The 14,268-nt window shown below is 47.6% G+C and overlaps 1 protein-coding gene across 2 annotated transcripts; it reads right to left on the bottom strand.

Annotated features, from left to right (window-relative positions):
• Window positions 1-111: 111 nt before the first annotated feature.
• Window positions 112-12,763, bottom strand: LEO1 (LEO1 homolog, Paf1/RNA polymerase II complex component). Of its 2 annotated transcripts, XM_081964478.1 has the most exons (13): window positions 12,611-12,763; window positions 10,761-11,188; window positions 10,325-10,712; window positions 8,747-8,851; window positions 7,938-8,032; window positions 7,210-7,352; window positions 5,830-5,914; window positions 5,631-5,725; window positions 4,505-4,639; window positions 4,271-4,406; window positions 3,194-3,380; window positions 2,026-2,123; window positions 112-390 (listed from the first exon to the last, which is right to left on the bottom strand). In XM_081964478.1, exons 1-13 carry the CDS (start codon window positions 12,666-12,668, stop codon window positions 289-291), a joined length of 2,055 nt encoding a protein of 684 aa, XP_081820604.1. In that variant the 5' UTR covers window positions 12,669-12,763; the 3' UTR covers window positions 112-288. The 2 variants fall into 2 exon arrangements, with proteins under 2 accessions (XP_081820604.1, XP_081820603.1); XM_081964477.1 differs by having other exon boundaries at window positions 10,325-11,188.
• Between the last annotated feature and the right edge of the window lie 1,505 nt (window positions 12,764-14,268).

The raw sequence follows: 14,268 nt of genomic DNA, 5'->3' as shown, positions 1-14,268 counted from the left end.
AATCTGCTCATCATGGATGTTAAGTGGCAATCGTAGAACATTAATTCCAGACGACGAAAAGAGGCACAGACCTAAAAATGGTCCCCGAACGCAAACACGAATCCCGCTACATTAAAAAAAAGAAACCCACAAAAAGTTTTATTCACATTAATATTATTAATGCAAGCGTCGCTCCCACCCCAATCGCCACGGAATCTACTTACACATGGTTGGAAAAGAACGATATAATCTCTATTTAAAAAAAACAAAAACCCAACAACTATCGCCCAAGTTCAGAGTTCATGCCCTTTACATATCCTCATCTTCATCATCACTGATCACATATTTCTTCTGCTTCTTGCTGACCTTCTCGTCATCTTCGGCTTTTCTCTTACCGGAAGGCTCACTCTCCTGGAATAAAAAAAAACAAAAACAAGAAAGAAATTTCAGACACATTTGGGGAGGAAGTTCCGGCTCAATCTATTTCCTTAAGTACCGTATTTTTCGGAGTATAAGACACACCGGAGTATAAATCGCACCAAGGTTTTGAAGAGGCAAATTAAAAAACATTTATTTTTATTTGCACTCTGCAAACCTCCTCAAAATGGCCCGTTTTGCAAAAACGGGCCCGTTTCCTCCCCTCCCCCCAAAAGGGCATGAATAGCCCTTAGGAGGCTTGTAGAGTGTTCCTGGGGGGATGGAGCCAGCGCTCTCCGAAGACGTCTCCGTGATCATGGGGCTGGCATGATTCAAAGCCAAAGGCGCACGGAACGCTGTTCCCTTCCCACCAAAGGTGGTTCCTATTTTTCTACTTGCATTTTTTACGTGCTTTCGAATTGCTAGGTTGGCAGAAGCTGGGACAAGTCACAGGGGCTCACTCCGTTACGCGGCACTAGGGATTCAAACCGCTGAACTCCCGACTTTCTGATCGACAATCTCAGCGTCTTAGCCACCGAGCCATGTAAATTCTGAAATAATGTCAGTAATTTTGCAAGTTTCTCCCCTACTTCTCCAATACATGTGATACAACCATCTCAATCCAGACGGTTGCCTTCCAGATCAATAACTTTTTTTTCCCCACGAGTCTTATGAATATCTTGAAAAGCTCAAAGGTTCTCCCACTGCAACCAGTCCCCCAAAGCAATCCTTCTAAATTAATTTGAGGCAACCAACAATGACTTATGATTAAAAGGGCCCTCTTACAAAAAAGCGCAAGTGTCTGGGGCATGCCACAAGATTTGTGTCACATGTGCTGCGGGTTGCTGTTTTTTATGCTGAAGCGCCACTCTGTGGTGAAGTTGGAAAACACTCAGAGTGAACAGCTTGAAAAAGAGAGAGAGAGAGAGAGAAAAGCCATCTTTCCATGATCTGTTATTAGGTGTTCAGTTTGGGGCAGAATAAAAAACAACAACCCACAAGCAAAATAATTGTCTCCTGCAAACTCCACTCCCCTTTCGCTCCTCTTTTATTTCCTCTGGGAGGGGCCATTCATCGTCCACCTGTGTCCTTACTCCCAAGTCAACCCTTGTTCTTTAGCTGTTCCCTTCATCTGGCACATGCGCACACTGGGAACAGGCTCCAGCTGTTTGTCTGCCTCACTGATGTCTGACTCTGAAGGCAGCTGATAACTGGCATACGGCTCTGGCCCCCTCTCTGCCTCTGACACAGAGCCCTCAACTGAGCCTTCCCCTGACTCCAGGACTGGCCCATGTCCCTCCCCAACCTCCTCACTGTCCGAATCTGCTGCCAGCTCCGTTGGTCATTGGCGGGCCACAACAAGCTGGCTCAGGAATTCTGGGAGATGAAGTCCACAAGTCATAAAAGGGGCTCCGTTCCCCACTTAATCTAAATTAGCTTGACTTTCCAGACTTTGAAAAACGACAACAACAACATACTTGCTTGTTATTTCAGGGGTGATTGGATTCAAATTTGGTCAGATTGTCCTTCAAGTGAAAGTTTCAGCGTACATCAACCCAGAAGCGGACATAGCCAGTTATGGACCAACTATCAACTGATGGTCCAGCAGCTCCGTCTGGATTCTCTCACCTCATCACTGTTGAGTTTCTTCGCTTTGAGCAACCTCTGTGTTTTCTCCTCATCCGAACCGTCGTCACTATCCGAAGAATAAATACGAGCGCGCTCCTCTGGAAGAGAAAACACGCATTATACGTCGAAGGCCAGGCTGGGAAACAAGCCTCAGATCTCCCGAGCGCAGCTTAGAAACCGGACATTAAAGACGAGGTTGGGCCCCTCGCTGTGCAACCCGTTCCTGGAAAACGTCCACAAAGCAAATGGGATGAACGATGCCGATAAGCTTATTTGCACAAGCAAACACTGCGCGGTGCAAAAAAGGAGGAAGAACAAGGGAAAACAAACACAAACTGTGAAGAGAACACAACAGAAGGCACAAATTAAAACATCTAAAACCCAGCTGCAATGTTTGCAAAAGGCAAACAGGCTATTAAGGAAGAAGACAGATGACAAAGTGACCTGTAGGTCGTTAGATAAGCTCAAAGCTTCTCCAAATTGGCACCTTTCTCTTGAGGTACTGGACTGGCCATACTGGTTTGGGTACTGAGAGTGGTGGACTGTGTTGTGGCCCACCAGCGGCCAGCCAAGCTGGGGGCAGATTTGGACAGTGAGGAGGTTGGGGTGGAGCAGGGGCCAGTCCTGGAGTCTGGGGAAGGCTCAGTTGAGGGCTCTGTGTCAGAGGCAGAGAGGGGGCCAGAGCCATATGCCAGTTCTCAGCTGCCTTCAGAGTCAGACATCAGTTGGACAGAAGAACAGCTGGAGCCTATTCCTAGTGTGCGCATGCACAGAGTTGCCAGACGAAGGAGACAGCTAAAGAACAGGGGTCGACTTGGAAGTAAGGCCACATGTGGGCAATGAATGGCCCCTCCCAGAGAAATAAAAGAGGAGCGAAAGGGGAGTGGAGTTTGCAGGAGACAATTAGTTCACTTAATTGTGACTCTCCGAGACCCCTTGCCAACTTTTGCAGATATCGGCCTGGCAGCTCTCCAAGCCAGATAAGGTCTGTGACTGTAAATCCTCCCTTGAAAGACTTTGCTGGGTGTAAATGAGCAGAATTCACAGCAAATGAATAAAAGGGTTTTTTAAAAATCAGGACAAGGAGTCTGCTTCGTGATTTGGGAAAGCCTCGGTGAGAACTGGCTGGAACCAGTCGGGGGGGGCGGGGGGGGCAGGAGAAGGATACCTCGTATCCCGCCTTTGTATCTGTTCTTGATGGCTGCCAGGCTGATGGCCTCTTCTCCTTCTTCTTCTTCATCGTAGCGATCAGGCTCCAAGTAGCTGGCGCTCAGGCCCCGCTGGTGTTGTTTCTCACGCATCCGTCTCTGCTGGGATTCCCTACGGATGGATGCTCGCAGCCTCTCCTCCTCTTTCTGCAGGAGAGAAGAACAGAATCCGGAGGGGCTGTCTTGGTTTCTGTGTTGGGGACTGAATCCGGACAAGCCCAGATTAAGATCATGAACCCTAGCAATCTCTGAATTGGTTTGTGGAAATCCCATCCCAAGGAAACATAAACTGAGACCTGAAAGAGACACTTACAATAATAGAAGGGAAAGGGAGACAGGAGGAAAGAATGAAAGGAAGACGGGGGAAAGAAAAAAGAGGTAAGGAGAGGAGGTGGCACGCGGAGCCATTTGTCAGGGCACGCCAGGTGCTGAGTTCACTGTTTTTAAAAGCCATTTTTCGCCCTCCCCAGTCTCCAGAGGCTTTATAGGAGCCTGGGGAGGGCGAAAAGAGCCTCCCCCGCCCCCCCCGGAGCCCCCCCGAAGGCTTCAGGGATCATCCGGACGCTTAAAACGACCCTCCAAGCAAACCGGAAGCGTTTCGAAGGCTTCAGGGAAGCCTCAGGACGGTCCTTGAAGCCTTCGGGGGGCCTCCGGGGGAGGCTCTTTTCGCCCTCCCCAGGCTCCTATAAAGCCTCTGGAGCCTGGGGAGGGCGGAAAAAGCATGTAAAAATGGGGAGTTGCACGTGTTGTGCGCGCATGCGCACCGGGGGGGGGGTCGCGCATTGCATTATGGGTGCGGCACGCCCACACACGACCCCCCTGCGCTCCCCCCACTTGTGGCACGCGAGCCAAAAAAGGTTCGCCATCGCTGTCCTATGACGATAGCCTTATGTCCCCTTAACACTGTAGAGCTCAAAGATCAGCTGATTTTGAGCATCCAGGCCAAGGAACAAGGCAGCCAAACATTCACAGTCCGATTAGAGACGAGAGGAGAGGGAAAGGCAGAGGTTGAGGATGAGGTTTAGATGGGTGTGTACCTTAATCATTTCTGTGCGCTGGGACTCGGGATCGCGGCCGGCCATGGGCAGAATGCGGATTTTCTGCGTCTTGGAACATCGGTCGGCCAAGGAGAGAGTCATCTTTCTGTGCGTGGCGCTGTCCGTGGAGTGTGGCCTGCCACAAACGAACCAAGTTAAAATCATAACTCTGCTTAGGGAAGGAGCCTTTGGAAAGCGAAAGGACAACGCGCCGTCAGATGTTCCCACCCTTACCGGAAGGTCAGTTTGGTCTTGAAGACGGCCTGTCCCTGAAGTCCGGTTCCTTGCCTGATGAAAAGATGGTTGTGGTCTCCCTGCAGGGGGGCTTTATACACGTCAAAGACTTCGTTCCCCAAATGCAAGGACATGCTTCAGAAAGAGAGGTGAATTAATCAAGGAGAGAAGCAACTTGGAACTAAGGAGAAATCTCCTGACAGCGAGAACAATTAATCAGTGGAACATCTTCCCTCCAGAGGTTGGGAATGCTCCAACACTGGAAGTTTTTAAGAAGATGTTGGATAACCGTTTGTTTGAAGTGGTGTTGGGTTTCCTGCCTAGGCAGGGGGTTGGACTAGAAGACCTCCAAGGTTCCTTCCAACTCTGTTATTCTATTCTATTCTACTCTAATTCTACTCTATTCTTCTATACTACACTACACTACTTCTGTTCTGTTCCGTTCCATTCCATTCTATTTCCATTTCATTCCATTCCATTCCATTCTATTCTATTCCTATTCCATCCTATTTCTATTTCATTCCATTCTATTCCTATTCCATTCTATTTATATTCCTATTCCATTCTATTCTTTCTTCTATTCTTTTTCTTTCTATTCTATTCTATTCCTATTCCATTCCATCACATTCTATTCTCTATTCTATTCCTATTCCTATTCCATTCTATTCCTATTCCATTCTATTCTTTCTTCTATTCTTTCTTCTATTCTTTTCTTTTTTCTTTTTTATTCTATTATATTCCTATTCCATCCCATTCTATTCTCTATTCTATTCTATTCTATTCTATTCTATTCCTATTTCCATTCCATTCCATTCTATTTCTATTTCTATTCCATTCCATTCTATTTCTATTCCATTCTATTTCTATTCCATTCCATTCCTATTTCTATTCCATTCCATTCTATTATTTCTTCTATTATTTTCTATTCTATTCCATCCCATTCCTCTTCCCTTCCATTCTAAAATAGTTGGTGCAATTCAAGACAATCTCAAGTTTTCCCCGCCTTCAATTAACGGAACCAAAGAACTGAAACTAAGAAGAAAATCACCCCTAAGAAACCACCTCTTCTACCCTCCACCCTAAAGCGTGTTTTAAGCGTAGCCGTTTCCCACAACTGTCAATTTACCTCCCATCCGACCACTTGACAATCCGGGCGTTACTTTCTCGAATCTCCTGACCTTCCTCATCTCGGCGAGTTCGCCAACGGATCGTATTCTCTACCTTTCAAGACCCAAAAGTAGACAAGAGAGGTTGGCCGTCAAGGAGCAAAGTCAACGTCCAAACAATCAGCCTAGCAAAACGCCCTTGAATTCAAAAGCCCTTACCTTCAGTTTTAATCTCGTCCTGCCTTCTTCATCCAGCATCTCCTCGTCTTCAAATTCATCCTCGTAATACTGAGGGTCGAAAGGCCTGGAGGGACAGTAAGAAGATCGCACAAATCCAGTCAAAGATTTTCCTCATTCTAGGCCAATGGTGTCAAACTCGATTTCATTGAGGGCCACATCAGGGTTGTGTTTGACCTCAGGGGGGCCGGGGGGGGGGGCGTGGCCAGCTTGTTACTCATGTCGGGGGCCCCTGTGGGGTCGAGTGCCCGAGCACTCGTTAGCGAAAACGGACACCTGAGCTCCCTTTTCAGCTGCCACGGCCTCCTGCAACCCACTGTGGCCCTCCGGAGCTCTGCGGGACGGTCCTTCGTTGTTTCCAGGGTGGCCCCGCAGGCCAGCTCTACCGTATTTTTCAGACTATAAGACGCACCTGAGTATAAGACGCACCATGATTTTGAAGTGGTAATTTTTTTTTAAAAAAAAAAGGTTTTGCACTCTGCAGGCCTCTCAAACCCTCTGCATGCCTCGTTTTTTGCAAAAAAAAAAAAAAGGTATGCAAAGGCTTTAGGAGGCTTGTTGAGTGCTCCTGGGGGTTGGGGGGGGGGGACAAAAATGAGCAAAAACCAGGCCATTTTTTGCAAAAAAAGGGAGGGGACACATGCAGAGGCTTTGGGAAGCTTGTAGAATGCTCCTGGGGGCGGGGCAGGGGGGAAATGAACAAAAATGGCCTGTTTTTCGCTCGTTTTTGCTCTCCCCAGCCACCAGGAGCACTTTGCAAGCCTCCCAAATCTTCTGCACCTCCGTTTTTGCAAAGGGGGTGGGGTTTCGGTAGGCAAAAAAACACTGCATTCAATGTTTAAGACGCACCCAGATTTTCAACCTCTTTTTTGGGGGGGGAGGTACGTCTTATACTCCCCAAAATACGGTACTTAAATATTTACAAAATGCGAGGGGGTGTACTCACTTCTATGATATACTGTCTATTGTATTGTCCACTTATCTCACACAAGCACACGCACAAGGCATCTCTAATCTGACGCTTTATTTAAAATGTGTAGAGTAGAAATTGCATGACTTCTGTAGACGCCATACGCTAAATCAATAAATCAGCAACTGATTTAAAGTTGACTGAATGTCAGCGGCGACGGGGCGAAAGGCAAAGTCACAGGGGGGGGGGGGAGCCCGATTTGCTGAACAACCGTGTTACTAATTTAACTGCACCGATTCACATAACGCCCGTGGCCAGGAAAGGTGTAAAACGGGGCAGAATTCGCTTAACAGATCGTCTCGCTTGGTACTCAAGACTGTGGTGGTATGTGGAGGAATACCTGCATTTTCCCAGATTTCAGTTTATGACTCCCACTCGCTCGCCCCTTTTACCTGGGTTCCACACTGAGGAAGTTGGGAAGCTTTACAAAATACAGGTCGTTTCCCAGATCCGTGTTGACTTTGGGGATTTCTACCTCTATCCGTGTTTCGGGGATAGCTTCTTCTTGCTGATCCTCATTCAAACCATTCTCATCCTAACCCAGAGGAGGGGGGAAAAAAGACACACACACCCAAGTCAGTTATGAAAGGAAGTGAGTTGAATATCCCTCTGTATACACTGTATTATTGCCCAAAGTATTCGCTCCCAACTGAGTCTGATTATGTGGACGGGTGAGCGAATACTTTGGGCAATAATATAGTGTATCTGTGCTTAAGGTCTTCTCTTATTCGTTCTCTTGCTGAGAATTTTGATGCGCGTACTCAGTGTGAGACCAGCTTCAAATAAGAGCTGGAGGAAGGAAGCAACAGTTGGCTTCCTGCTAAATAAGGAAGTAAAACAGCCACAAAGAATGATCTTGCTGTGCCTCGAAGGGGATAGACCACTGATGGCTAACCTTTTCTGGACCGAGTGCCCGAAGCATGTCTGTGCCTGCCCCAACCCCCAAAATGCAATACGTGTGTGCCCCCCCCCCACATACATTCCCCGTGTGTGCATGGAATCCCCCTGCACATGTGCACATATGCCCCCCTTCATGTGTCCCACCCCCGAACGCATATGCGGCAGAGACCTGAAGAGGATAGAGGCGGCTGCCACCAACCCTCCTACTCCTCTTACTTACAATAGGCTGCCCTGGTGTTGGAGGCTTGTCCTCTCCATCACTTCCCGAAGAGATATCATCCGCTCCTCCAAACAAATCCATTGCGTCTCGGTTATCTTAAGCAGAAGGTTAAACGGAAGAATTACGATAGCAGAAAAATACGGGCAAATCTGGCATAAAGGAAGGAAGACGAGAGACCTACAAGATCAGGGACGGGAGTCGTCACAAGGTTCAAATGTCAGCACAATTATAAAGGGAGTAAATCAAAGGGGCCAAAAAGTGAGGCAAACACACAACCTCCTACACAAGCACGCACTCTTTCTTTCAAGGGGCTCAGCGAGATATATACACCGTATTTTTCAGAGTATAAAATGCACCAAGATTTTGAAGAGGCAAATAAAAAAAAAAAGTTTTTGCACTTCGCAGACCTCCCAAAAATGGCCCATTTTTTTGCGAAAACGGGCTTGTTTTTTTTGTCAAAAAAAGGGGGGGCATGCATAGCCTTTAGGAGGCTTATAGAGTGCTCCTGCATTCTATAAGTGGGCGGGCATCCTTTTTCCTCTTCCTGTCCTAACCGAAAGCCCTATCAATTGGGGAGCCGCCCAGCAACAGGGAGCCACAGCAGAGGGATGAAAGAGCCACATGCGGCTCCAGAGCCACAGATTGCTGAGCCTCTCAGCTAGACCTACAACACTTTTTTTGGGGGGGTGGGGGGTGTAAAAATGTACAGCGGAGCCTGGGGGTTTCTCCACCGGAGGAAAAGAAGAGTGGCTTGCCACCGAAAATCAAAGCGCAATCCAAACAGAAGAGGAGAAAGCAACGTGGCTTACTTTTTTGCCCTTCCGCATCGCTTTCCATCTCGGAATCGGACGCAATTCGCTTCTTGCTCTTCATTTGGGGAATATCGTCGTCACTGTCACTGACCCTGGGTGACACTGTGAGAGCAGAAATGTTGTTAGCCCTCCATCCAGGGTTACAAAACCCCTCCCCGAACAACCTTTCCAGCTGGAGCCCTCAGGTGCTAGAGAATACAATCATCACTCTCCCCCCGCCCACCCAATATTTGCATGCAAATTAAAAACCTAATTCGGGGCCACACAAATTAAGCAAACCGAGAAGCGGGTCTGGAGGGGGTGATCATTTTGCCGTACTCATCTCTGAGAAAAATAGCTGGCCAGCGTTGCTTATCCAAAGTTTGTCATGCCAAACTGTTAACAGTGATTTGCCTAGGACATGTTCAAGAGTGTTGCAGCCTGCCAGCGGCCAGAGGAGCCGGAAGCAGTGTTGCACACTGAGGAGGTTGGGGAGGAGCCTGGGCCAGTCCTGGAGGCTGGGAAAAGCTCAGACGAGGACTCTGCCTCGGAGGCAGAGACGGGGCCGAGGCCATCTGGCAGTGACCAGGTGCCTACCGAGCTAGACAGCAATGAAGCAGAGGAACAGCTGGAGCCTGTTCCAGTGTGCGCATGCACAAAGCTGCCAGAAGAAAAGAACAATTCAGAAATCAGGGTAGACTTGGGAGTAAAGTCACAGGTGGAAGGTGATTGGCCCCTCCCATAGGACATAAAAGAGGAGCGAAAGGGGAGTGGGCTTTTGCAGGAAACAATTCGTTCCTTCGGTCGTTAAGATTCATTTCAGGAGTGTGAAGATCTGTCCGTGAATCTCAGAGATTCTGTGCCCAATCTTTCCTTGCACAGCACCTCATTTAGAAATATTTACACGGCAGCTTTCCAAGCTAGATAAAGTCTGTAGTCCTTATTACTCCTTTGAAAGACTGTTTGCCAGGCCTTGGCTGAACGTGAATGAGAAGACTTCACCTTCGTTTAATAAAAGGGGTTTTGTCGGGACCAGGACTCTGCCTCGTGCTTTTTGGGGAAGCCTCGGTCAGAACAAAGAGTTCATTTCATTTATCAATGCAGTTTAGAGACCACCTGACTCCACAAGACACTGGGTGGCTTATCAAATTAAAAAGTAGAAAATAATAATAATAATAATAATAATAAAGCAAAAACAAAAAGAGACCTTTAAGAGATAACATTCTGCCGTGTTTCAGCTCAACCTCATCCAAGGGTTTTTCAACCTTAGCAACTTTTAAGCCACAAAGACCGGCTGGGGAATTCTGGGGATAGAAGTCTTCAGAGCTTAAAGTTGCTGAAATGGAGAAACGCTGCCCTAACCCAAAGCCTGGGGGGAAAAGCTACATTTTTTGCAATGTTTTGAGTATAACCAAGATCAATAGATCAACTTATGCACCCCTTTGGATTTGCTTAGCTAAAACTCCCATCGTTCCAAGCCGTGTGGTTAGAGTTCATGAGAGAAGCAGGCTTAACCAGGTCAACAAAGAAAACCAACATGAAGATTAAAACATAAATATGCCTAGAGCTCATCCATAAATCCCCCATTTCTTTTACCTGATTTGTGCTCGCGCTCCTCTTCGTCGTCTGACAAATGGCGCTCCTCGTCCTCTGAGTGCTGAGGCCTCTCGTCGTCTGAATTCAGAAGCTTCTCCTCTTCCGAGTGGACCGCCCTTTCATCCTCATCGTCCGAGTTCTGCATGTTTTCTTCGTCGGAAATTCGCGGCCTTTCCTCATCGTCCGAGTTCTGAAGCTTCTCTTCGTCAGAAAGTTGGGGCCTCTCGTCTTCCTCATCAGACTGGTCCATCCTCTCCTTGCGGTCGTCCGAGATCTGGGTCCTCTCTTCGTCGTCCGAGTTTTTCTCTTCGTCGTCGGAATGCTGAATCTGCTCCTCGTCGTCTGAATTCTGGAGCTTCTCGTCGTCTGAATTCTGGAGCTTCTCGTCGTCTGAATTCTGGAGCTTCTCGTCGTCTGAATTCTGGAGCTTTTCGTCCTCCTCCGACTGATCGCTCTTGTCCTCTCCGCCCCATTTTTCGTCCTCGGAATGGGCTTTCTCGGATCCTTCCGCCTCAGAGTGACGGCTACCGTCCTCTGACCTGCGGTCCTCATCATCTTCCTCATCGTGTGCAGCTTCTGAGCCACTGTGCTGCTCGATCTCTGACTGGTCATTGTCCTCGTGTTCAGAATGTGCCAAGCCTTCGGAACGATTGTAGGAGCATTCCGACTGGTTGTCGCTGCCGCTGTGGTGAGACCCACCATTGTGAGACCCACCATCATCCTCACTGTCTTCACCGAACAACTCTTTATTGCTGGGTTTTAAAGCATCTTGATCGTCCTCTCGGTCACTCTCGCTACCGGAAACGTTACTAACAGAGCCGGTGTTCTCCCGGTCCGAATCTGAGTCAGATCCAGAATCAGAGTCTAGCCAAAAACCAGAGAAAATGCACAGTATTAATCGGAGAATAAGAATCAGATTTCTTACAAAGCAAGCACAGCACCGCCACTTTGCAATTAAAGTATTCCTTCTGCCTGAAATAAAGCGTACTCTATTTTCAGAAAGAGAGGGTACTAAATCAATATTAAAATGAGGCCAGGATGCCTATGGAGATTCTCAGCCAAACATCCAGGTCATGGTTGTCCCAAAGGTGCTTTTTTCAAGAGACAACTGGATTTTCGGGGTTTTTCTTTGAAGATGTTTCGCCTTCTCATCCAAGGAGCTTCTTCAGCTCTGACTGGATGGTGGGGGGAACGGCCCCTTAAAATAGCACCTTTGAGGTGCCAGGGTCCATTTCAACACAGTATAAAGAAACAGCATCAAACAGGAATGGGGCTACCAAATATCTGAACAGGCAAAGGAGGAAAATGGACAATTGGAAAAGGCCGCAAATAGGGGGGGAACCTGCAAAAAATGTACTTCCATGCACCTACCTGTGCATTACGTGTTCCAGCCTCAGAAAGACTTGGCTTCACAATTGCAATTATTTTTCCAACAAAACTTTATGGCACTGAACCAAATTTTATTTATTATATTTTTATTTTGACTTTTTTATAACTCAAGAAGGTGCACATTCCTAATACTAACAAGAACCCTGAAAGGTGGATTAGTAAGGCCGTCTGGACATGCTCAGAGGAAGGAAGGAAGGAAGGAAGGAAGGAAGGAAGGAAGGAAGGAAGGAAGGAAGGAAGGAAGGAAGAAAAGAGGGCGGGAAGGAGGGAAGGAAGGGACAAGCAGGTAGGGAGAAAAGAAAGAAAAAAAGGGAGAAAAGAAGGAAGGGAGGAGGGAAACGACAGGAAGGAAGGAAAGAAAGGAAGAAGGAAGGAAGGAAGGGACAAGCAGGCAGGGAGAAAAGAAGGAAGAAAACGAAGAAAAAAAGAAAAGGAAGAAAAGAAGGAAAAAGGAGGGAGAAAACAAGTAACAAATGAAGAAAAGGAAGAAAGAAAAGGAGAAAAGAACGGAGGAGAAAAGAAAGGGAAAAGACAGGAAGGAAGGCAAGAAGGAAGGAAAAAAGAAGGAAGGAAGAAAAGAAAGGAGAAAAGGAAAAAGGGAGGAAAAAAGAAAGGGAAAATACAGGAAGGAAGGAAGGCAAGAAGGAAGGAAGAAAACAAAGGAAGAAAGAAAAGAAAGGAGAAAAGAAGGAAGAAAAGAAGGGAGGAAAAAAGAAAGGGAAAAGACAGGAAGGAAGGCAAGAAGGAAGAAAGAAAAGAAAGAAGGAAAGAAGGAAAAAAAGAAGGGAAGAAAAGAAAGAAAAAAGCGAACCGTGAAAAATTCTCGGGCGGCGTTTCCAAATCGGGGAGGGGCTCCGCGCATGCGCGACCGATTCCCTCGCCCCCAGCCCCCACTACCTTTTTGCTCCGGTTCCGTGTCGGCGTCGCTGCCGAAGAGCTCTTCCATGTCGGCCATGCCCAGAGAAGCCCAATTGCAAGGCCAGAGCCACGGACCCGGCGCTGGGAGAGCCCGGAAGTGGCGCCGCTCGATGACGCCACCGATCCGCGACAAGGAACCCTGAGCGGAAAAGGCGGGCTTCCTGGCGGCGAATTTCTTTCACTCCTGCAATTCCTATAAAACATCCCGCGGTTCTTTAGGCTTCGGCTGAGACAATGACATGTGTTCATGTATCCCATGAGAAGCGTAGGAGGAGTGGAGGGGGGGACGGACACGAGGAAGGAGGACGGTTACCCTTGCAGGCTATAACGATTGAGGGTTCCGCCTCTTCACTTTAATATATCTATGGCAAAGCGTTTCTCATTGAGGAAAAAAAAAACAGGAAGTCATTCTCCATAGAGATAAAATTGTAGAGTCTCTATTCCCAAATTGGAGTTAAAAAAAATATTTTACCAGGAAACGTAGATATGACGGGTTGGAAAAGTCAGCTCCCTCCTAACCATTCCGATGAGCTGCGAATCCATTGGCGGTGTCCATTTCTCTGTCTGAGTTCATGGGGACTTAACCCTAACCCTAAGTGGGTTTTCCCCCCTATGGGATTTTCCCATGTATTTGACCAGGAAACATAGATACGATGGGTTGGAAAAGTCAGCTCCCCCCTAACTATACCGATGAGCTGTGAATCCATTGGCGGTGTCTATTTTCCTGTCTGAGTTCATGGGGGCTTAACCCTAACCCTAAGTGGGTTTTCCCCCCTATGGGATTTTCCCATGTATTTGACCAGGAAACATAGATGCCACGAGTTGGAAAAGTCAGCTCCCCCCTAACCATACCAATGAGCTGCGAATCCATTGGCGGTGTCCATTTTCCTGTCGGAGTTCATGGGGAGCTAACCCTAACCCTAAGTGGGTTTTCCCCCCCTATGGGATTTTCCCATGTATTTGACCAGGAAACATAGATACGATGGGTTAGAAAAGTCACCTCCCCTCTAACGATACCGATGAGCTGCGAATCCATTGGCGGTGTCCATTTTCCTGTCTGAGTTCATGGGGGCTTAACCCTAACCCTAAGTGGGTTTTCCCCCCTATGGGATTTTCCCATGTATTTGACCAGGAAACATAGATACAATGGGTTGGAAAAGTCAGCTCCCTCCTAACCATTCCGATGAGCTGCGAATCCATTGGTGGTGTCCATTTTCCTGTCTGAGTTCATGGGGAGCTAACCCTAACCCTAAGTGGGTTTTCCCCCCTATGGGATTTTCCCATGTATTTGACCAGGAAACATAGATACAATGGATTGGAAAAGTCAGCTCCCTCCTAACCATTCCGATGAGCTGCGAATCCATTGGCGGTGTCCATTTTCCTGTCTGAGTTCATGGGGACCTAACCCTAACCCTAAGTGGGTGTTCCCCCCTATGGGATTTTCCCATGTATTTTACCAGGAAACGTAGATACGATGGGTTGGAAAAGTCAGCTCCCTCCTAAGCATACCGATCAGCTGCGAATCCATTGGCGGTGTCCATTTTCCTGTCTGAGTTCATGGGGGCTTAAACCTAACCCTAAGTGGATGTTCCCCCCTATGGGATTTTCCCATGTATTTTACCAGGAAACGTAGATAT

The sequence above is a fragment of the Natrix helvetica genome, assembly GCF_964273705.1.
Source record: "Natrix helvetica genome assembly, chromosome: 12".
In the NCBI taxonomy this organism is placed as follows: domain Eukaryota; kingdom Metazoa; phylum Chordata; class Lepidosauria; order Squamata; family Natricidae; genus Natrix; species Natrix helvetica.
This window is presented reverse-complemented; position numbering and strand designations above follow the sequence as displayed.

Coding starts and splice junctions, on each gene's coding strand:
- LEO1 (XM_081964477.1), bottom strand. CDS start 12,668: ATGGCCGACATGGAAGAGCTCTTCGGCAGCGACGCCGACACGGAACCG. Junction 11,189..12,610: donor CACGGAACCGGAGCAAAAAG/GTAGTGGGGGCT, acceptor GTTTTTGGCTAG/ACTCTGATTCTGGATCTGAC. Junction 7,353..7,937: donor CAACACCAGGGCAGCCTATT/GTAAGTAAGAGG, acceptor CCTCTGGGTTAG/GATGAGAATGGTTTGAATGA.